Consider the following 23,794-nt stretch of genomic DNA (forward strand, 5'->3'; position numbering starts at 1 on the left):
TATCCGAGAACTTTCAGGAAGGTGGTAGAACGTTCACAAACATTCCTGACCTTTCTCATTCCAAAGCGTATAGGCATGCTTTCAAAAGTTTAGGAACGCTCCTGAATGTTCTGGAATGTTCCTGGATATTTGGGAACAATCGCAAACATTTTGGAACAACATTCCAGGAATGGTATGGAACGATTGTGAGCTATGAGGACCCTTGTCATAATCCACAGTAGTATGGCCTAAACATTTTCAGACCATTCAAGGATTTTGAACTTAAAAAAGTCCCGAACAACATGACCTGAACATGCTCAGGCATGTTGGAGCCAGTTTTTTGAAGTCAAAAATTAAAGATTTTGTGGTTTGTACATAAATGTTTGGGTCAAGAGAATGTTTTGCTATTTAAGGATGAACATGACCCAAAAATTTTTGGAGTATATTTTGGGCAATACTTTGGGTTGTGGAACATCTCAAGAACATTTCATTTTGTTTGCACCTCAAATTGCTTAATCAATATGACAGTCATATGAAAGTCCTCTGATCTAGACTCAAAGTATTGCAAATTTAATACTTTGTAATGTTGAGGCAGGTTGAGGCCCAAGATGATACCATCAGAAGGGTGATAGACTTTTCATCTCATTGAAATGACTTTTTACTGAACAAAGAGATTTTGTCCCCTGTCTGTCAATTACTGATCCAGAGAGAGAATATTTGATTGATTTGATTGTTGACTTTTTTTCTTCAATGATGCATCAATGTTGCATATCATATTTTGTAATTAATCATTTTGCCAAATGTTACCACCTGTTGTGATAATGTAAAAATTTTGCAATTTTGCTATGGGGGAAAGATGGTAGGTTGGCAGTTTTCCAGTTGACAAATTTCCTGTCACCCTCAAAATCACCAAAATGGACTTTAGGGCCCTTTAAAAGTAAGTCTCCCAGACTTAAGCCTCTTTACAGTTCAGGCTCTCAAGATATAGGCACCTTAAGGTAGTGAATAGTGATTGAATAGAACTCACATTACTTTGCTTGGGTTAAAATTTTGTGAGGATTAAATTTCGCACTTGGATGAGTTCGGGCGTGTCTAGATTTCTGAAAATCCCAAATCCCAAATTTGCAATCAATAACACCCATTCTAAGGGATTCACTTATGGATTTTTAGTGGACCTACACCTTTAAGGTTTCAGGATCCAGTTGTGACGTAATTATTAAGTAACAAGAAGCCCGTTGGGCGTGAAGGCCCAGCGAAAAGTAACGTGTTGAAATCGAGCGTGCAAAACAGCAAATGTATGACCCCGTTGACATTGGATCAAAGTGAAGACAGGAAAAAAATTTTCAAAATAACCGCGGTACTTCTCATTGGTTAGACGCTTGATATTTTATTGAATGGTCCCCTACCAACCGGGACTACCTTATTGGTATATATTTTCGTGTGTTACAAATTTTCGCGAATCGCGAAATTTTTTCGAAAAAACGTGTTTCGCGTGTATTAAATTTCGCGATTGCCGACTTCTGGAAAATTTTCGCGTGTATTAAATTTCGCGATTCACTAAACTAGGTATTTTCAGAAAGTGGGAATATAAAGCAAGAAAAAGACTGTTTTGCTTGAAACACAACGTTTTTTATGTAAAAATATTAAAAAAATACTAAGAAAAAATTTTTCACGCGTATTTAATTTCGCGATTTTGTAAATTTGAAAAATTCAAACAGTATTAAATTTCGCGAAAATTGACCAAAAAACTCGCGAAATTAAGTACCCACGAAAATTTGTAACACGCGAAAATATATACCAATAAGGTACACAGGCGAAGGCTCATCAGGTTGAATACTCTCCTCGGGTACCTAATAGAGGCTGGGGGGTTTTGGAATAAGCGGGGGGGGGGGGGAGGTTGGAAAAAATCTCAAAACTTAATAAGCGGGGGGTTGGAATAAAAATGTCCTGGGTGGAAAACTTTTGAAAAGGAGGCTACATGTTTTTTTTATAAGCATATGTTTTTTGGAAACAAGCTCAGTTATGCTTAGAGATATTTTAGACTCAGGCTTGAAGTATGTTTATCAAATGCTTTTTTTTCCCGAAAAATTCGAGTCTCCAATTTTTCCAAAATCTGTTATACTGCTATACATGAGGATATGGAAATAAGTAATGACACAAAGAGATGTTAATAAATAAAAAAACAAAGATTTGTCATTACGTTTTCTAATAGAAAATAAAATTTTCACTTACACACCTCAAAAGCAAGCTCAGTAATATGCTTGTAATATGCTTTTTTTTCAGACACAGTTTTGCCTGTAACGTCAGTCTTTGGCCAATAAAATATTTTACCAGGCCTTAGCAGCGGACCCCCCTCGCGAAAATGTCTTCAACTACATTCAACTTTCCAATAAAATTCTAGCCTGGGTATCCAGGCTCAAAATTTCAGAAAAAAAGTCTTACCTCAACATACAAAATTTGGAGTCCGGTGTAACTAAAAAAGTCGTGTACAGTTTGTTTGATACTGCCTGTGAGTGAACCCTTGTTGACAGACTATCAAAACTTTGAAAACCCAGGCAGACACACATAATTAACTTAAAAACATCAGCCACATTTTATAAAGGCTACTTTCCAACGGCCATTTTGTTTAGAAATGAACCTGTGTTTTCATTTTCATTTGTTTATCTTTTTTCACAAGGTCAGCTTTTTCCATAAATTATGCGCACCCATAGAAAAACTGGAAAAATATAAAAAAATCCTGCAAATATTCTGCTTAGTGAGTGGGCGCTTTTTAACAAATAAGGTGCACTCACCTGCACTCACATATATGCAGGGAGAAATATCCCTGTAGGCATGTTAGTAATAGTTGGACCAGACCGTAAACCAGAAAAATAATCTTAAAAAACTAGACGGTGAAATAGTTTACAGTCTGCATATCCAGGCTAATAAATTAATAATGTGAGTTAACAATTAATGTGACAGATCCAGAAATGACCATTTTCACTGTTGATGCATTGCAACCATGAAAAATGTTTCAATCTAGTTCAAATTTACCCTTGAGCTGCATTTAAGTGTCCATTAACAGATTCCAGAATCAGTTTATATACTTTAAATAATTATGTGATCGATGTGAGTCAATTTGAAACCGTTTAATGTGACAGATCCAGAAATGACCATTTTATTTAATGTGTAGAATTGTGAAAAAAGTCCCAATCTTGTTCAAATTAACATATTCCATAATCAGCTTATTTGAAATAATTCTTTGTCGAGTTTGAAAAATCAAGCCACCACACCTTTCGTCAAACGAGACAGATCCAGGAAAAATCATTTTCACGCACGCGTAGCATCATGGAAAAAGTTCCAATCTTGTTCCAATTTACATATGAGCTCCATGTTAGTCTCCATTAACATATTCCATAATCAGTTTACTTGAAATAATTATGTGTTGGGTTTGAAAATCATACCACGTCCCACCACTGTTGTACTGACCGTTGTTAACAGCGACAGATCCAGAAGTGACTGTTTTCTTCTGTAGCATCAAGAAAAAAGTTCCAATCTTATTCAAATTTACACATGAGCTGCATTTCAGTTTATTTATTTCTATATCAGAAGCCATTATTTCCTAAAAATAAAGTCTTTTTGAAAACAAGAAACTAAAAATGAAAGTGATTTAAGGTAGAATTTTCACTCATAAAACTTTATGAAAACTTGAGCAAAGACTATAAGATATGGCAGAATGTTGAAAAAGGTTTATAAAGAAAAATCTTTACAAAATTTCTATGGTTTGAAAATCTCTTGACCACAAAAGCAAAGAAAATGTTCAAGAAAGTATGAATCAACCTCCTCGCTTCGACCGCCATCTTGTTTTGTTTTGAAAATTGTTTTGAAGGAGCGCGGAATCAGAAAATATATCTTTTATAGCCAGTATCCGACTTTAGCAAGCTTTTCCCTGTCCAGATGGCAAAAAGTGTTGTACTGGTTTTAAGCGCCGTTTCTACCAAAACGGACGGACAGACAACGGAAGGACGGAAAGTTGCAAATGAAAGGCCCTATCGCTAGCGCTGGGCCAATAACCTAAAAATTAATTTTTAAGGAAAGTGTGAATTTTGACGTCATCAAATTATGACGTCATAAATCATAAAAAAGCTCTAACTCTAAGTACATGTCAAATCTTTGTATTTGGACCAAAGATGCATCTTAATGATGCCTAAGTTTAAAAATAAAAAGTTTTTGAAAGTTTTGATGATGTCAGCAAATAAATTCTGACGTCATCAAGTTTTTTTTCAAAAAGTTACATTTCAGTTTGATGCATCTTTGATTCGAATTTGGGAAAGATTGGACATGTATTTTTGATATTATATATAGCAATTATATGATTCATGACGTCACCAAATTCGATCAAATTATGACCTCATGATCACAATTTCTTTTATTATAGATTTTTGGGGTGATATTTAAAATTAGGTCACATTAGGTCACCTGATTGATAAACTTCAAGGTATAGAGGTACTTTAGAGCCCTAAGTGGATCTCTGGCTGCTATTGGTCGCAAAAACTTAGGGTAAACTGTTATGTTTTTTAGACTTGCCCTAAGTCACTCGAGCAGATTTTTGCGGAATTGGGTGTCATTCGCAAAAAGTCCCATTGGAAATTTGGAAAGACCTTATCCGGCATTATTTTTCAACAAACTAGAAAATGAGAAATAAACTACTTTTTAAATGTTTACTGGCATCAAAGAAGCGCTAATAATGCACAATTCAATAACCAAGATGCATGATTTTGCAGTTAAAAACACAAAATGGTGAAAATATTGTCTCCCAATAGTGTCATCCGCAAAATTAACTCTTAAAATTTCACGATGAGCCCAGCTGCAAATTTAATCCCTGCAAAAAATTTTCCCATTTAAGTATCTCATATCAGTGCTCCAAGAAAGTGTATATGGTTTTTGTGTGTGCCACCAAATGAAAATTAAAAACTATCTTATATCGAAACAAATTTTATTACTTATTTTTATTTCATCATAGATTTACAACAATAAAAACTTTTAGTGAAGAATAAGAAATTGAAAAATATTTAATGTTTTTACTTGCAATTAATGGATAAAATAGACCCACAGAAACGTGAATTACTGGAAGCAAGGCTGTTCTCTACAAAAGTAAGTGATTTAAGCTTCAGTTTTCATTTCATTTCAAATGGCCCTACTTAACAAGTGAAATGTAAATAGATGTAATTACTATTTTACTAAAACTCCAAAACCCTTCTCAAGCTTAGCTGAGCTGTATATAATCTGAGAAGGGGTTTCACAAATTTACCCTATGGTATTAAATATAAAGAACATGGAAGCAAAGCATTATCCATACCAATAAGATAAATTGTCTTGTAGTGTTCAAAAGCAAATATTTCTTTTTTATTTTCATAGCCATATCCAACTTGTGATATTGCATCTCAGAATGGTGGCAGTTCTGGCTCTGACTCATCAGATATGCCGCCAGTCCATGTAGGTGAAAGTTGAACTTTAAAGATTAAACAATTTTTGCCTTTTCTAGAGGTATCTTAAGGGAAGAATTCCGCAAAACACAAATATTCTCAAGATTTTGAAAATCACCCCTAAAATTGTTTTTAGTAGGGCAAGAAAGGCCATGTTTTAAACAAAAAATTCTCCAAACCGCGAAATTAAATTTGGCGAAAATTTCTGCCCTTAAGATAAGTTCTCTTTCAAGGTTGTTGGAGCTCAAAACTGTTAAAATTAAAATTTTATTTTCCATTTAGTTAATCTTTTTAAAATAATTGGCTTATAAAAAATTGAAATCAGAAAAAGCTCAACCAGAAAGTCAATTATTTTAGGTAAATTTGTACAATCCTATTTCAACTGATCCACTTCTGAGTCCTGCACCACCACCAAAATCAAAGACTCCACCACCTACAAAAGGGCGAAAACGAAAATCCAATGCAACTTCATCAGTTGAAAGGAACTCTGAAGGTAGGGAGCTAAAATGATATTTTGTTGTTAAGAAATAATGTGTTTTATTCCCCATCAACCTGCCTTAACTTCCCTTTAAACAAGGATAGGCATTCAAGAATATAACAACAAGATGGGTAAAGGGTAAAAGTAATTACTGAGACAGGGTTAGAGTAGACGAGGGGTTTGTTGTCCACTTTGGATTACAAATTTTGGAAAATTGTTTGCTTTTTTATATTCTTTTCAAATTTGGACTTCTTTTATTCATTTCAGTGTATGAATATAACTTTCAATTTTCATTTTCAGGCTTGATTAAAGCAACAAGAGTACTAAGCAGTGAACCACCACCTCCCCCAACTATTGCAGAATTTTTCAAAAAGGTATTACTTAGGCGCTTTTTCTCCTTTACCTTAAAACCATGGCTTCTTTACAAATAAAACATTTCAGTTTTTTCATTGTCCAAATAAAAGTTCTCTACTAGTAGATTCTATTTTTTGTGAAATAATAGCTTATTCAGCCAATATTGAATTGTCTACGTTATCTCCTAGGCTTGTTAGTGTTAAATCTTATTACATTTTCTCTAGGATGCTTCAAGTCCATCCAGGAATCATTTGTATTCCCAGATCAGGCAACAGTCACAACAGCCTGTTGCAAGATCTCCTTCAGTTGCAAATAACGATATAGCTGTTACAAGTAGGGGTGTTCAGGTAAATATCTTCAGGTATATCTATGGTGAGCTACCTAAATTTTGTTTTATGTCCATTTCTAATCTCACTACTCTCAAAAATTAATAATATTCAATTCTAGCTCTACCAAGTTAAAATTGTTGCCTTTCCCTTTTGAAAGAGGTTTACTGATAGTGATAAATTTAGTGCATACTCAGGCAATTCGTTTTATTAACATTTGCAGCATTTAGAGCATCCTTTTTAACTTAGTTTTATTTTATTGTTTTTAGACGGATCTCAACTTCACGGATATATCTGTAAGTCACCCATTATACATCTCTTGTGTTGCACTACCTGTCCATCTATCTTTAATCATTAAGGGCTAAATAAACTTTTAATCATTATTTAAATGAAATTTCTTCTTCAGTTACTTGAACCTCTTATTTAGGCTGGACTTAAAAAATTGTTGGTTTTCCGTCACCCGACCGACCCTACCTCGAAACCTGCCAACCCAAAAAATGTTATTGCCATTTTAAAGAAGATTTTTTTTCCTTCAAAAACTTCAAATAATAAAAAATCAAAACTCGTATCTTGTTTGTCTCAAGCATAAGAATCGAAAATTCCCTGCTAGCACTTCTGTTTTTTATTCAAAATTACCTAAATGTAAACAAACCGTTAACCCTTCCATGGACAAAAATTTCATAAATCGCCAAAATAAAAAAAGAAATTCCGACCAACCGACCCACCTCCAAAATCTAGGGTCGGTGACGGCAAAGCAACAATTTTTTAAGCCCAGCCTAAATAATAGGTTCAAGTAACCGAAGAAGAAATTTCATTTAAATAATGAAACCTCAATGTCCAACCCTTTCTAAAAAGTTGATTTCCTTGTTTTGTATTTTAGCAATTGGAAACAATAGCTGAGAATCACTTGCGAGGTGGCAGTCCTACCCACAATAACAATGTGGCCAATGAAGAGCTGCAGCGTGAATGTCAACAACTGCAACAGCAGCTTCGAACATATGTAGTTAACGAAAAACAATTAAAAGAGAAATGTCAACGTAGTGTAGAATTAATTAAAGACTTTTTAATAAAACAGGTAAAATAATTAGCTCTATTATAATTTCAGCATTATTATATTTATCACTTCTTTGATAATCTCAATTTAAAGGCATCTTTTCTTGATCTTGCTTTATTTTATTATAAATTCTTTGTGCTTGCCAATGCTCTCTCCTTACTCAGATTAATCATGAATATTATTAATTTTCAGACATCTTCAGATCGGAAGAAAACGCGTGAAGACACAATGAGGAATAGATTACGACTAGGTCAATTCAATACTGTACGGTAAGTAGGGATTTGTCAACTTATGACTTTACTAATTTGGCTTTAATATTTAGAAATTTTAAGCATGATGTTATTTTCAATAATATATCATTTTTTCAAACAAACCTTTGTGTGTACTATATCAAATAATGTTATTTTTCTTTTGATTTTTTATTTAGTCAAGGTGCATCATTCGTAGAGCAATGGAGTGATGGCTATGCTTTTTCTGAAATAAACAAGTAATTTTCCATTATTGATAACATTGTTTAGGGTTGAGGTTGATTTATTCAATTTCTTATTTCTTATTTTCTTCTGTATTTGTGAAAAACCCATTTCAAAACTCATTTTTTATTTTATTATATTAGAATTATTTGGTTTCTCTTTTAGGAAACTAAGCAATGTACAACAACAAAAAGAGGATCTAGATAAACAGAAAAAACATTTACTAAAAAGGAGGCCACCTTCAGAGAGAGGTTAGTTTCACATTATATATTTCACATACTTTTCACATACTGTTAGAGAAGGCAAAAAGCTGTCAACAAACGAACTATCCAAATGGGTGCCTCAAAGTTTGTCAAACATCCAGGGGTTATGAAGTTTAGGTAAAACATCAGAGGGTTTTATCCTCCAAAAATGACCCCTACGGTTTTTTTTTAATCCATCTTTTGATGTTGCATTTTTTCTATTTCTAGAAAGCAATTACCTTTTAACCCTACCTAGCCCGGGCCTTTTTGAGGAATTATAGTCCGAGGGAGCAAAACATCCCAACTTTCATAAAATCTTCAAACCGCTATAGCTCTTGATGTAGAAATGATGTTTTAATTCTATTTCGATATTCTGAAAGCTAATTAAATTCCTCATTAACAATTTCAAACAGATTGCCAAAATTTTCAGGTCTCAAGACTGTACAATGCACCAAAAGTGTAGAAAATAAATCAGTTTTTCCTTTAAATTTGCCTTCCTTATTATGCTTATTTTCAGCTCTCGAAAAGAAAGAAAAGAAGGGCAAAGGTCTTGTGGATGAAGATGGTTTCAGGAGGCCTGGTGTGCCAGTAAGGTAAAATGCAGTTTTAAAGCTTTCGTCAATGACCTAAATTGTTCCCTTAAATAAACCTTAGTTCAAATGTTATCATTCATAATTCTTTTTTGAATTTGTGTCTGTTTTGTGGAGAAGATAAACCATTTTTTGAATTTTTTTTCTCATGTTAACTATTTTTTTGCAAAAAAAGATTTATTTTTATGTGAAATTTTCATTGGCAGAACCAGTTTTTGCAGTGGAATACTCACTTCTTGTTGTGATTTTTAATTTTTTCTAGGGTTTTCTTCTATTGATTTTTAGTGGTTGTTTTTCACGGAGCTAATTTTCGTAGTAGACAGCCAAAACCGTAAAAATTAGATACCTCAGAATTTAGTTCTTGCGAGGGAAATCGTTTTCATTCGTTGTATTTTTTTTTTCGATTTTAGTGCATTATCATTCTCAGAATATCATGAACAGGAGGAGATCTTGAGGCTACGAACAAATCAAATCAAAAAGGAAGAACAGGAACTGCAACAGGAATTAGAAAAATTGGAACGTGGAAGAAATATTCATATCAGAGAACTTAAACGAGTTCATAACGAAGATCAGTCAAGGTTAATTTTCATTTAATTCATTTTTTTAAATAATCATTATCGACTATTTGAAGTACAAAAACCGTCTTCTTGTCACTATCAAAAACAATTCAACATTTCAAAAAAAGTGCCTGTAAAAAACATCCAGATCAAACTGGACTAAAAGTTATAATAGAGAAAGTACAAAAAAAAGATTTTTTAAGAAGAGATGCTGATCAATAGCTTCCTTCAATTCCTTTCAATTAGTTCAATACTTATACAATACAGTACTTTCAATTATTAATTCAACTTCCTTCATTAACTTTCTTCTATTAATTCTCTTGAAATAAGATAATTTTATTTGAAGACAACTTGCTATTATAAAATAAATATTTGCTATTTTTTACCTCTCCGAGGCAGAACCATAATCGTTTTTATCTTATTCAGGTATAACACGAACCCCATCCTTAACAGTCAATATCTACTACTTCAACTTATTGGGAAAGGTGGATTCAGCGAAGTTTTCAAGGTAAAGTCATTTTGAATTTGAATTTGAACTTTTTAGAAAATTTGCTATTAGTTCTCTCTCAGGCCAAGCAACATATTTATATAAGACCTATAGATTTTTAGCTGATGATTGTCGTCAATACGGGCGGCATGAAATTGAGAGTTCTAAATAATAAATCAAATTCTCATTCTTTTAATTTGAACAAGCTCTGATATCATCGAGTACTCTCGGCAGATGAAGAAAATAGACTTGTATAAAACCTTTAAAAGCTTAGTTTGTGTCGTTAAGGTAAGACATCACAATTTCCAAGTCCAAACAGGTCCAAAACTACTTTCCAATCATGAATTCTGTTTGTCTTTTTAGGCTTTTGATCTAAAAGAGCTGAGATACGTTGCATGTAAAGTTCATCAACTCAACAAAGACTGGAAAGAAGATAAAAAAGCAAATTACATAAAGTAAGAAATCAGACTTCAGTCTTGAAGTTCTTCAAACTGCTTCAATTTTCTACAAAGGCCGTATATCAAACCCTTCGGGCTTTACGATAGTATAAGTTATGTGAATAAATTCATTTTAAGGCCGTTCTCAGCGTGCGCTGCGATCGCACTTTTTTCGAGCAAAGCTTTCATGCTATTGGTCGAAGAAAAATGAAACAATTCCATTAACGCGATCCGACGTAACGATTGAAAAAAGTTGTATTCAACTGTTTTCTCGAGCGCCCGCTACATTTTTATGACGTCATCTCTTTTCCAAGCAAAAATGATTGAAACCAAAAGGTGTGATCGCAGCGCGCGCAAGTAGAGACCAGTTTTACAATGCTCTTAACCCACCGCGTAAGTAAGTGTTCACTAAGTTTGACTATTATCTTTCTTTTCAGACATGCTGTTAGGGAATACAACATACATAGATCACTTAATCATCCGGTAAGTTTGTTGTTATTGATTCAATGAAATCTACCAAATTAATTAGCAATAGACCTTTTCATAAATTACGTCACGAACATCACTTGCCTCGTTTTGAAACTATTACCAAGGTGATTAACTCCCAGCGGATTTCATTAAAACTTTTTTCTATTCATAAATTTTTTTTTTGATGTCTCAAGGGATATAATCACCATGGTAATTGTTTGAATACGAGGCAAGTGATATTCGTGACGTAATTTATGAAAAGGTCTATTAAAGATTAGTCTTGCCAACAAGTCTCATTCTGGTAGTAATTTTTGATAAAAATCGTTGAAATTATTATGAACGTTGATTCGTGTTGCTGATTACATGATTATGGCAAAAAAGGTCTGAAATTTGAAAGAAAATGAAAATCTCTTCTTTTTTTAGAGGATAGTCAAACTTCACGATGTATTTGAAATAGATTCAAATAGGTGAGATTATTTTCCTTTTGTCAATTTATTAATTTAAAGCTGGAACGTTGGTTTCCTGCGAATTTGTGTACGTATTGTGTAACGGAAATAAAAAATCACTTGATCCCTTATTGAAGCTTGAATTAATTCCATAGGTATTTGACTTTTTGTGCTATCCATGATATGTACCATTGCAATGGCTTCCATGGACCCAACAGCTGATTGGTTGAAAGTGACGTATTGTTTGATTTTACGTCACTTACCAAGCAGCTGTTGGGTCAGTGATGTAATGTCAGAAGACATTGCGATGGTGCATATCATGGATTGATTATTCCATTATCCAGTCCTATCACTATTAGGTTATGAAAATTTCTAACGAACCGTATTTTTCGTTCTTTTTCAGCTTTGTAACAGTTCTAGAATATTGCTGCGGCAACGACTTAGACTTTTTATTGAAGCAACAAAAAAATATACCAGAAAAAGAGACTCGAGCAATTATGATGCAGGTAACGGTTTTTTAGTTCGATTCTTCATATTTGCAACATGATGAGACGGACCCGTAGAGGCATAAAGGCTCCAGATTTAGATTTATGATTTATGATAAATGCTCTCTAGGTAGTAAAGTGATGATACTTCACGCAATTTTTCTGGACCACAGTAAAACCGTAGTTTTTCTAACATCTGCCTTAATCTTTCTTCGTAGGTTGTCAATGCTCTAAAGTATCTCAATGAACGAAAACCTCCTGTTATACACTACGATCTCAAACCAGGTATGATTTCACTTGCCCTTTCACTTTAGTCATGATCATTGTTGTTGAATCCACTTACTAATATCAGAATACTGATAATAAAACAAACCTTTATCTCGTAGAACGCTAAATAAGCTTTTCGATATATTTTTCGATATGTGGTCTATTATAATCATTATCAATGTAATTTATCAAGGAGCGATTGCCAAGTGCTTAAAGGCGTCAGAGTCTCAAACCAGGGATTCGCGGTTCGAATCCCTGCTCCTTCCAATGTTCCGTTCATTTCATAGATAGCCGAGTTGGCTGGCCGTGGACCCCGTGAAAACAATCGAAAGACTGTCTAAAAGTCCTAGATTACTGGGCTATCCACGTAAAATATCGACTCTATCTATCTAATTTATTCTTCTTTCTCTCTCTAATCAGGCAATATTCTACTCGAAAACGATGGCTTTATGAGCTGGGAAGTGAAACTAACAGATTTCGGTTTAAGCAAGATTTTACCAGAAGATGGATGTGACGATAGTATAGATTTAACTTCTCAAGGAGCTGGTACATACTGGTATTTACCTCCTGAATGTTTCGTTGTTGGAAAAGCTCCACCTAAAATCTCTTCGAAGGTAATTTTTGTGTTCATTTACCTTTTTTACAAGTCATAAGTATTTTAAACGAATTACAGCAGATTACAGTCCGAATTCTGATTAAAATAGATTTTGTAAAAATCCATAACCACTAATGATATAGACTGGCTTCTTTTCTACAGAGAATGCCCTGCTCTGTGTTGGGCCTTCTAGGATTCATCTCAACCCTTTACGTGTTGGCTTATACTATCTACAAGCGCACTCACTCTAACCTAAATCACGATGTATTGTGGAACCTAGTGCACATTCAACGAATTACTCACATAAGTTTCTGTGTACCCAATTTCCCTCGTATCATTAGTCGGGTCAGGTAAAATTACATTTAGTTACCACAAGAAATTTAGAAAACCACAAGAAATAGTCACCGCGCTTTTTTTTAATCGTCTTTCTTGTTTTCTCGATTCTTTGTTCGTGAAATATGGTAAGGGAACCTTTGATCAGATCAAAGGTGGGTTTAGAGACTTCGATAGCCTTTACCTCTATCTATATCTATTTTCTTCTTCTTTCCAGGTCGACGTATGGTCAGTAGGAATTATCTTTTTTCAAGCGCTTTACGGTCGAAAGGTGGGTAATAATTCATTGCATTGTTTTTGAATTCTTTCTATTTATAATGATTTTTAGATTACAAAATTATAAACATACATCGCTACAAAACTTTAAAGTGAGAAGCACAAGATTAAACATATTGTTCAGGTCGTAATTGATTTATGTTTTTTTTCTTCCTTTTAGCCGTTTGGACATAATCTTTCACAAGCAAGCATACTAGAACAAAACACAATATTAAAAGCAACCAATTTAGATTTTCCAGCCAAACCACCTGTCAGCCAAGAAGCGAAGGTTTGGGTCTTGATTTTTTGTTTGACTTGCCCCGTCAGGCTTTTCGGCAAACCGATATTTTTTAAAGTGAAATCTTATGAAGAATACTTTTCATAAAAACTACGGCAGCACATGCGCAATATATTATTAGCCGATAGTATTAATGTAACGTTTTTTCTCGAGAACCAGAAATAGCCAAATGTATTTGTTTGTTTCTTTGTCAGTGACTTTTATTTTAAAATCTGTATATATCAGTCATTCTCATCTGTGTCTATTCATTCTTCAGAACTTTATACGGAGATGCTTGACGTACAAAAAGGACGAGCGCGCGGATGTGTTCGCGTTAGCAGAGGATGCATATTTGAAACCAAAGAAAATACAAAATGAAATAAGAAAACAAGAACGTTTACATCATTTAGACTCGTCTTCATCAAAGTCGTTCAATGAAGTTGCAACGTCTTTATCGAATTGACCGATCAGACTACTAGAAAAGATGTGTTTCATATTGTATTTGTATTGAGAAAAAGAAGAAGAAGCAGGAAAGGAGAAGAGATGGTGAACCAGTAGATTCGTGGCATAACCCCAGACATCATTCAGAGTTTCATCTGCGGGACACACACTTTGAATTTAGATTCACCGAGCCTTTGATCTTTGGACTTTTGACTTACTCTTCGATCATTTAACATCGATTTTGAGATCATACTATCAACTTTCGAGCGTGGAGTTACTTTCAGATGTATAGAATTACATTAGCAAAATTCGAGATGATGTTTTTTCAAACTCACATCCACCTACAAGTCTGCTATGAAGTTTTTGGCAACGATTTCTACCTTTTCATACTTTCGCGTGTGCTTTTCACTACAATATTTCGTTACTGTTATTCGTTACAAATTAACTCGACCCCTTATACAGACTTTATGTGGCTGAAATTTAAAAACTCATCCATGTAAAATTTATTTTCAAATGAAAATATTTGGTTTGGAATTGAATATTTTTCCCCTTCCCCAACAAATAGATATTATATGATAGTTTCAGAAGTTTTTTCGTCGCGAACCTGAGGCTTCTAATTCCGTGTTACATATTTTTTGCAGTTTGTCTCACAAAGCAATAAGTAACAACATAATCGCTGATTCTATCAATTTTGCATCTGCTTTCATAGAAGTTCATCAATTTCTACAATCGAAATACTTTCGGATTTTTTCTAGTTAAAAATTGTGAGGTAAACTGCTCAATTTTTTTTAACGAATATACTTTTCAAATTCTTCACTTATATAACAGTTAGTAGACTTTATGTACCAATTTGAAATCCTTGAACCTCCCATTCATATATTTTCAGGTACTTCAATACTTTTTAGGCTTTTTAGAGTTGCAAGCTTGGTCAGCTCCGTGAAGTTTGATTCACTAACAGAAAACTGATTTTTCCACTCAAGTTACTAAGCTTATCCAAAAAGATTGCACTTATAACAAGGAAGGTCCGCTAGAAATTTATAATGTGTCAATATTTTTTTCAAGTAGACGCTATGAATTTTGAAACTTTAAAATACAAAAATGTTACGACGAAATATTGGAGGCATTTTTTCTCAAACAATGTAAATATAAAGTCTTAAGGCAAAAAAAGTGAAATGCATTCAAAATATGATTTCTTATTGTTTGACTCCTTCTATATTTTTCGAAATTAACCCCTGCTTAGAAGAAAACAGAATTCAACCACTTCAACCGTTCAACTAACTCAAACCATGAACATATAAACGGCTGTACATCTCCGCCACGTTAAGATTATAAAATGAAACAATGAGTTTCTTGCTATAATTCTTGGAAATACCTTACTATCTACCTTATGTTCTATCTATGTTGTAAAAACGAATTTTTTTATGGTTCAGTGACTTCTTAACAAACTCCCTCGTAAGACGTAATTTTGCTCATAAATATAAATCTCTTGATAATTCACGCATTCATAAGATCAAAGGGATCAGGTCTGGTTGGATTCTTGACCAGTTTTTGAAACTGGTCAAGAATGTACCCGGGACTCATTTTACTGACTCGATTTCGTAAAATCTTACAAAAAACCTGGTCAAGAACCCACCCCTCAGCTGGTCAAGAATCTGACTTTCCAACCAGCGACCAGTCCAACCGGACCTGATCCGATCAAAGTAAAAGAAAAGACTCCTGGTTTAAATAGACCAGCTCCTGAGTGCGGGGTAGCAACACCTGGGGGGGGGGTCTGAAGTAGGGGTTCTAAAGCGCCAGAGGGTAAGGAATTAACCATGGAGAAGCCGTTTTCTTGTCAACAACATCAGCCAATATTGAACAAGCTAAGGAAATGACTTAAAACTTAGCAGAAATACTCAAAATAATTAGTACAACTATTTGAAAAAAAAAAATTTCCGAAAAAAAAATTCCGGGGGTTTACCTGAAGAAAAGTGGGCAAAAACCAGCCATTTTTGCCTATTTTTGGCCTGTTTTGACCATTTGAACCAATTTGAAAACTTCAAAATGTTCAAAAACTCTATAAAAATATGGAAAACGTTAGACTCTATCAAAATCATGAAAAAATCTGCAGTTTGACATTGGCAATTTTTAGGGTTTCAGGGGGTAAAAATTGCTATTGACTTTAAAATTACGTCATTCTAGTTTTTTTCGCGCCTCATTTCGGTGCCGTAAGATTAATTTTTAAAATGGTAGCCCAGTTGTTAAAGAAATTTCAATAACGTCGAGCGAACAAAGCTGGCCACATGGACTGATCTTTTTGAAGCATATATTTGTGTTTGCGAAGGTATATATTTGCCAACATCTCTTTTAATTGTGTAGAAATCACCTTTCCCGGGCTCCTATTAGAGGGGTGTGCCCAGTGCACGAACGGCAAACTTATTTTTCTCTTTTCTCACTTACTTTTGGTTTTTACATAAATCCTTTTTGACCATCTCGTAATCAAGCTTGAAGTCCTTCTTTCAGTTTGTTTTCACTTTATTTGAAGGCTTCTTCTTGGAATAATAAGTCAGTCAATAATAAATAAGTCCCAGTCCGCGAACGAGGAACCAGTGCGCGAACGAGGAACCAGTGCGCGAACGATCTTTTGAAAGAAAAAATTAGAGCTCTGCTCGCAGAGGTTAGGACGACCCTGCCTATGCCCCGGACAGTCCGGGGCAAATGTCTGAGGTCTGAAAAAAATAACTTTTTCCCCGGGGCTCCAATTTTTGCGCCATAAATTTACCCCGGACGTATATCGCCGAGCACACAAATATAGTAAATTCAAAAAAAGTGAGAGATTTTTTTTATAAACTAGGCAAGGTTAATAAATTAATTAAAAATAAAAAAACTAACTTTACTTACCTTTCTCTGTCTGATCAGGATCCATTTTTCAGCTTTCGGTTAGATTTTAGAATTTGATTGCTGAACAAACCACGCTTGAGATTTAAGGTTCAAATACAGGCCTCACACACGAAATGCCAAAATCAGGACATTACAAGATCTTTTGGAAGACGGCGTTTGTCCACGGAAGAATATTTCAATGAATTAGAAAAAAGCCCGCGCGGTCAGCAATTCTATAAAAAGCGACCGCGCGGCACAAGTGTTACGCGTAAGCCAAATCGCGTATTACGAACAACCTCTAAATTGCCGAGTACAGGAGAAGAAAAATCGAAATTCAAAATGGCGGCCAAGCCCACGATGATAACTATCAAAAATCTTCGTTTTTCATTCAGCTATTGCAGCTCAATAAATCAATGAAATAATTTGAAATAAAAAGTAAACAAACCTTGAACCTTTCATGAATCCAAATAAATAAAAGTATTCATCTAAAGTGAAGATTACATTTCAAAATAAAACGATTTCCCAACCAACCTAAAGTCAGTGTCTGCCAACTAAAAACTTCTCTGCGGGGTCACTGACAAGGAGTTACGACTTCAGACTTTAGATTCCAATTCTTGTATAGGCTGCAACTACACTGCCAAATTATCTGTATTACAAAGACTTCCAATTGGGTCCATAAGTTAAGAAAATGAGATTATCTTATAACACGGGGGTTCTGTTTTTAAAAACAAACTTCAAAATAAAATTGTTAATGAGCTCGTTACTTAACATATCACTTACTTACATAATTCATTTATGATATAACACCCCTTTCTTAAATAAATGGCCTCTTAAAGTCTTCTATGTTTGCCGCAAGAAGGAAGAAAAATTTAATTTGACCCCCGGTTTTTTCTCTCGCTTTCTAGCCATTTCGCGCGTGTTAGTGTAGACACAACTTTAATCCGGGGAAATGAAGCGTTTTCATTGGTCTAAAATCACGGATGGTCACGTGACCAGAATTTTTATCCAGGGAAATGCCGTGGCCGCAATGTTTTGCTTTAGTGAGATTGACCATTTTGTTGTTTCGATTTGAGCGGGCGAAATTTCTGTACAAACCAAAATATGGCTTCGTTGGAATACCGGTTGAAACACTTGTGGCAGGCTGTCTGGGGCGTCCGGGGTAGTCTCTCAAAAACAAATAATACGGACCCCGGGCACGCATCAAAAAAACCCCGGACTGTCGGGGGCATAGGCAGGGTCGTAGGTTAGGTAATACTTTAATAGGGTGGACAGGCCAAAATTTTCCCCTCAAATTTTGAAAACCAAACTAATTTTATTTGAAAGTCCTTACCTTCAGTCTGGGAAATCCTCTCTCAATTGCACGCTTATGTTCCGAGGCCGTAAGCGCGCAATTGCACGGTTATCAAAATGGCAGAATTTTTAGGCGTGTAATTACACACTTATCGAAATTGTTCTGAAACGGGCGGTAAGTGGTAAGCGTGCAATTGCACCCTTTATTATTCTGACATACAATTCCTTCCGAAAGCTCTGTTGAATTTCAAAAGCCTAGGGCAGCACGTGCGTTTGGTTTGGGAACGCGAAACACGAACGCGAACTACCCATGTCTAAACTTTTCAATATATCTCCAGAACTAACAGATTTTTTGAAATTCTGTAAAAAGGTCTAAGTTCCTGAATAGTTTTACTATGTTCTGTGAAAAAATCATAACCATCAGTCAAATACTCGTTCGTCTATTTAAGATTGAAGACAAAAATTTGCGAAGAAAAATAAACCTTGAGCACAAAAAATGCTTTTTTAAACACTTTTTTCCACCAAAAAACAATTAACTTTTATAGATTTACCTTCCCCAAACATTGAAGAAGCCTCTACTAATTAAAGTAAATGAGATAAGATAATAGTCCAGTAGAAATTCGCCCATAATAGGGTCAACCTAGAAAAAATTATTATAAAAGGTTTGTATATACCGTTGGAAAGATAATTTTATCAACTTTCAAATGAGAGGTATATTCAGCATATTTGAGCGATTTTGATGGTTTTTTGCTGAGTCATCAAAATTTGAAATGCAAATATCTCAAGATCTCGCCGTGGTACCCCAACAAACTATACCTCTATTCGATAGTACTCTTCGAGACGCATCCGTTGAAAGTGGTTTTGAGTGCTGAAATTAATTTTTAAAGTGTTGACGTCAGCATTAAAAATGACGATTTTTCAGCCATTATGACTATTTTCTCAGGGTTTGGTTGACCAAATTTTACAAATGACCCCATTCTGGACATCTACTCTTCCAGCTCTATCAGATGGAACCATCAAAATTAGCTGTTTAAAAACTTTAAAAATTGACATTTTTTAATGGGTCACTGCTTTTTGCTTAGAAAGCCCCCTCTCACTCTTTGGTCCATAACTTTTTTTCCCCATGACAAAAAAATTGACTCTACCCCTCATTTGAAAGCTGATAAAATTATCTTTGCAACGGTATATAGAAACCTTTTATAATAATTTTTTCTAGGTTGACCCTAAATTCTACTGGACTATAAGATAAAACCTTAAAATCAACCAGAATTTACAACCTTTTGTCCAAAATAAAAGACGTGCTTTTCTCGCCGCCATTTTGTTTTCGAATGAGAATTCTAGAGAATTCCATTCGTTTCCAGCTCCCGCTGTCTTTTTTCATCCAATCAGATCGCGCGATTTCACTTTCGCTTTCTCTAGTCCAATAAGACTGCGGGATTTGAGTCATGTGACATCTCTATTAAAAAACCTGCGTGAAATACAGGGGGTCACAAATAGAAATACAGGGGGTCACACTACTGGCTACAGGAACTGAAAGCAAGCAATTAAGGCCAATATTTTTGGTTTTTCTGAAGGACAAAAGGTATAGGAAGCTTTACTGAAAGAGGGATAAGGCTGGGACAATCTATTTAAAAGATATGGACATAAAAAAGGCACTTTTTTGGGTGATAATTAAGATTTTACTTAGAAACTTTAATTCTCTTACCCCCGTCTCGGGCCCCCCTGACATGAGCAAGGGAACCATGTTGGCCACCCCTACTGAAAATTTCAGATCAAAACAAACAAGGAATTAATTCCTGTAAATCGAAAAAAATTGGAAAAAGCTGGTTTTTGACTGTTTCTGATCCTAAAGTGCTATTTTTTGGTTAAAGCTATGCAATTTATGTTTCGATTTCTAGAAAGCTTACCCATTCCTTGTTAATACATTTTTTATTTGAAAGTAATCTCTTCATGGAATAAAAAGAAATAGGCAAATCTTGTAGGGTCATTTTTCAAAAAATTTTTGCCAAATTAGTTTTTCGCATTTCCTCATTTTACCCTACGCAAACGCACGTGGCAGTTTTACTCAAAATTTATCATAGAAGAAGATTCCGTAAAATTTGATTGCCCGTTAGGCTGATGGAAATTAATGATATGTTTACCGTAATGACGATTTTCAGAATTCGATGCGGCCAAGTTTTCATTATTCATTATTCATTATTTTCCCATAAACATTTATTTTTACCAGATTTTTTGTTTTTCCTTATAGATACACAATCCGAAGTCTAACATTGAGTTACGGAACTCTCGTGCTTTTATTGATTCTTTTGGTTCCCGTTTGTACGAGCTTAAAGAGATAAATCTTTTTCTTCCCGCTAGAGAATTATATAATGTTATCTCCACAATATGACAAAATTAAATTCACACGGTAAAGGCTACTAGAGGGCCGTTCGGGTTGTTAACAATCTAAAAAAGCCACGGGCCGTTTGTTTTGATATCAACTTCGAAAATCTTTGTTCTCTGCTCAAGTGGGAGGAAAAATAATGACAACTTTTCGAGAAAATGGCAAATAATGACAACTTGATGCTGCAGCTTTTTGAACATGCGGGCGGCTTACGGTAAACATAACATTAAATTCCATCAGCCTTAAACCATGCCTTCGCCCGAATTAGAGAATTCTGAACCCCTTGAAATCCCTAAGCAATTTCAACTGGGGCGGGAGCGGGCGTAAATTATAACCATGCAATTGCGCGCTTACGCCCTCGGAACATAAGCGTGCAATTGAGAGGATTTCCCAGACTGACTTTTGTGAGAAAAATGAGGGGTCATTTGTTAAAATTGGTTAAGTAGTTCCAAAGTTATTCCATTTTCCATTTTCACCACAAAAAAACCACCTTTTCAAAGAATCGCCTCCTTATACCACGTCAGCAAGAAATAATTTTCGGAAGCACCAAAATCGCGCCAAAAATGGCAGATGAAATCTAGTCTTCCGTGCGGCGGGGCGTGAGGAGTTTTTCTGGCGCGGTCTGAAAATCGGCCCGATAACTGTTAAACTTTAGCCTATTGCTAATGAGCTGGAAATGATAGCTAAAAACAAATTTTACCAATGAAAAGCTGAAACCCTTAGCTTTCCAACGATATATGGTAGTCCTGATAAAAATTTCAGGAAAGTGCCGAAAAATCGAAATTTCTTCTTTTTTCTCGATTTAAAGACAGCCCGTAGATTATCGAAAAGGCTACCATGTGACAAACTAAAGTACTATCTTTCCCGCGTTTTATAAAAAAAACTGCAAGTCTATAACTAATCCAGCTCAATAGCGATAGCCATTTGAAAAATGGTGGTCAAGGTAGACGGTGGTGCCACAAATTCCGAGTCGCCATTTTTTCACCTTGATGTCTAATAAATGGTATATCTTTTTATTGAAGGTAGGTAATGGAATGGGGTTTTTTTCTTTGTTTTCTCTGATAAATTCTGAGTATTTAAAAAAAAAGAATGAACAAGTTAGGAGTTGTTATATTAAGGATAAGTTATAATGGATGGAATGTTCTTATTTTGATTTTCGACTTGTTCCACGCAAAAAATACCGACGAGTGCGCACCCTAACTTTAACTCTCTTTTGAGATGATAGATACAGGGGTATTTGAACTTTTCAAAACCACGCGCTTTTTCACCAAAAAAGTGCCTTTTTTATAAGAACTTTAGCGTTTTACTAACCTGTTTATTTTTGTAAATATTATCTTGTCGTCCATTTTTTTGTTTTTCTTTTTCAAGTTTTGCTCATTGAAAAGCGCGGCAATGTAGCGGTTAGTGTAAAACGCAGGTCACAGGTCATGGAAGGATGGAACTAATTAATCATTCAATTGTTATTTTAATGACTTAATGACAATTTTTGACAAAAATATTGACAGAATCACAAAATATCATGTCTTACAAGAGAAAAACACCAAAAATAGTTAGCATACCGAATGTGACAGGGGGGCACGCAGTTACTACAAGACATGATGTGTAGTAAGTGCTTTCTCAACACTTTTTTTCAGGACCACCACCCTTTGCAGTTACTACACCTTGGTAGTAACTGTTTTCAGAAAAGATTTCCAGGTACCACCCCTGTTTTTGAGTGCGTGAATTGCGATTATTTTTCAACCTAAAGCCATTTTTGTGCTAGATTTTCTTTTAATTTACTTGGTTAACAGCTGTTGAGAACATTTTAATGATAATTAGGGAAAGCATAATTTCAAAGTTGGGTCTGAGAAAAATTTCAATTTTTTTTTCGTCCATTTATAACAAAAATATTTTTTTTAACAAAGAATTTTTTCACAAAAAAATTCATTATTTGTGAAAAATTTTGAAAGTTCTTTAAAAAAAATTAAAATATAAGCACTTACTACACCAAAAGTGCTAGTTTTAGTGTTCGGCACCACCCCCAAACAGAAGTTACTACACTGTGTAGTAACTGTTTTCATAACTTCTGAATACAGTACCACCACGGTAGTAAGTGTCATACTGTCTTGTAGTAACTGCGTGCCCCCCCCTGAATGTGATGATAACAATATGGCTGGATATAAAATTACACCAATCAGAAGCTTGTGAGTTCTCTGAGGAGGTAGTTTTAGAGCGATGTGTTTTATTATATGTAACCATCATATAACATTACAAACATTACAATATGTAATATACCTGTTATACGTATAATATGGTTTCAAATATTTTCTGGTCTGCGTTATACACGGCGCAAACTGTGAAAGATCGATAAAAGCACATGGTTAAATTTTGATGTTTGAAATGGTTTTCTATGGATGAAATTGCTTGAGAATTATGTGTTTGATAATTCTTTGTGTTTTCCAAACATTTTCCTCTGCAATGACATTGATTAGAGTCAACCTGTCATCACTGACCTGTGACCTGCGACCTGTGACCTGCGTTTTACACTAACCGGCAATGTAGTGTCTTCTTTTTTAATTGAGATCGCCAGCGCTTTCGAATGTTTTGACGTTGCAATGTCTTCATTTTGAATATGGTGTTCAGATCGTTCGCAGACTGGAACCTTTTTCATATCAACTACTTATGATATGTTTCTATTGATTTTGAATTAATGAGCTATAACATGTTTCAATGAAATTTTGTGTGATGGAAGATAACAGGTTTTTAAAAGAGGAAAGTCATTTTCAGAACTCTTCTTGCGCAAATTTTTTTATAAAATACATTTTCTCTCGCGATCAGCCATGTTTACAAAAAACCCAAATTTCGTGATTTTTTTACTTAGCCTCGTTCAAAATCAGTTTGGTGTTGTTCTAGTGCCTCCGTTTATTTTAATTTTTGGAGAGATTGCAAGGGATAGTTTGAGAATTTTGCTGCACAAAGGAAGTTCTATAGAAGTTTGTTTTTGGTTGTTTTTTTCAAGTTCAAAGACGCTCGTTCGTGCACTGGGGCCGTTCCTGCACTGGTGACTTGACTCTATATCTTATTCCATCCAGCAGCAGATAGAAAAAATTTACTAGGTCACAGTTTGCTTTAGAGCAAACTGGTATGACCGCTGAATTACTAAACATTTCTTCAGATACCGTACTTACGATCAACTTTAACAAAAGTTGCTCTACTGGTCTACATTCGAACGCAGCAAAGTTAAAAAACAATAGCCAGTAGTAAGTTTTCCGAGCAT

General features: G+C 34.7%; 1 protein-coding gene across 1 annotated transcript; it reads left to right on the top strand.

The window, feature by feature from the left end:
• Positions 1-4,982: 4,982 nt before the first annotated feature.
• Positions 4,983-15,190, top strand: LOC136797763 (serine/threonine-protein kinase tousled-like 1-B). The gene is made up of 22 exons (XM_067054354.1): positions 4,983-5,112; positions 5,377-5,454; positions 5,802-5,937; positions 6,223-6,296; positions 6,501-6,623; positions 6,872-6,898; positions 7,483-7,677; positions 7,849-7,925; positions 8,084-8,143; positions 8,292-8,377; positions 8,886-8,961; positions 9,369-9,536; positions 9,942-10,023; positions 10,366-10,457; positions 10,877-10,922; positions 11,331-11,374; positions 11,757-11,859; positions 12,057-12,123; positions 12,526-12,719; positions 13,251-13,304; positions 13,470-13,577; positions 13,843-15,190. The coding sequence occupies exons 1-22, from the start codon at positions 5,053-5,055 to the stop codon at positions 14,026-14,028; spliced, it is 2,136 nt and encodes a 711-aa protein (XP_066910455.1). The 5' UTR covers positions 4,983-5,052; the 3' UTR covers positions 14,029-15,190.
• Positions 15,191-23,794: the final 8,604 nt, after the last annotated feature.

This window comes from Clytia hemisphaerica, unplaced genomic scaffold (genome assembly GCF_902728285.1).
Source record: "Clytia hemisphaerica strain Z4C2 unplaced genomic scaffold, Clytia hemisphaerica genome assembly, whole genome shotgun sequence".
NCBI lineage: Eukaryota > Metazoa > Cnidaria > Hydrozoa > Leptothecata > Clytiidae > Clytia > Clytia hemisphaerica.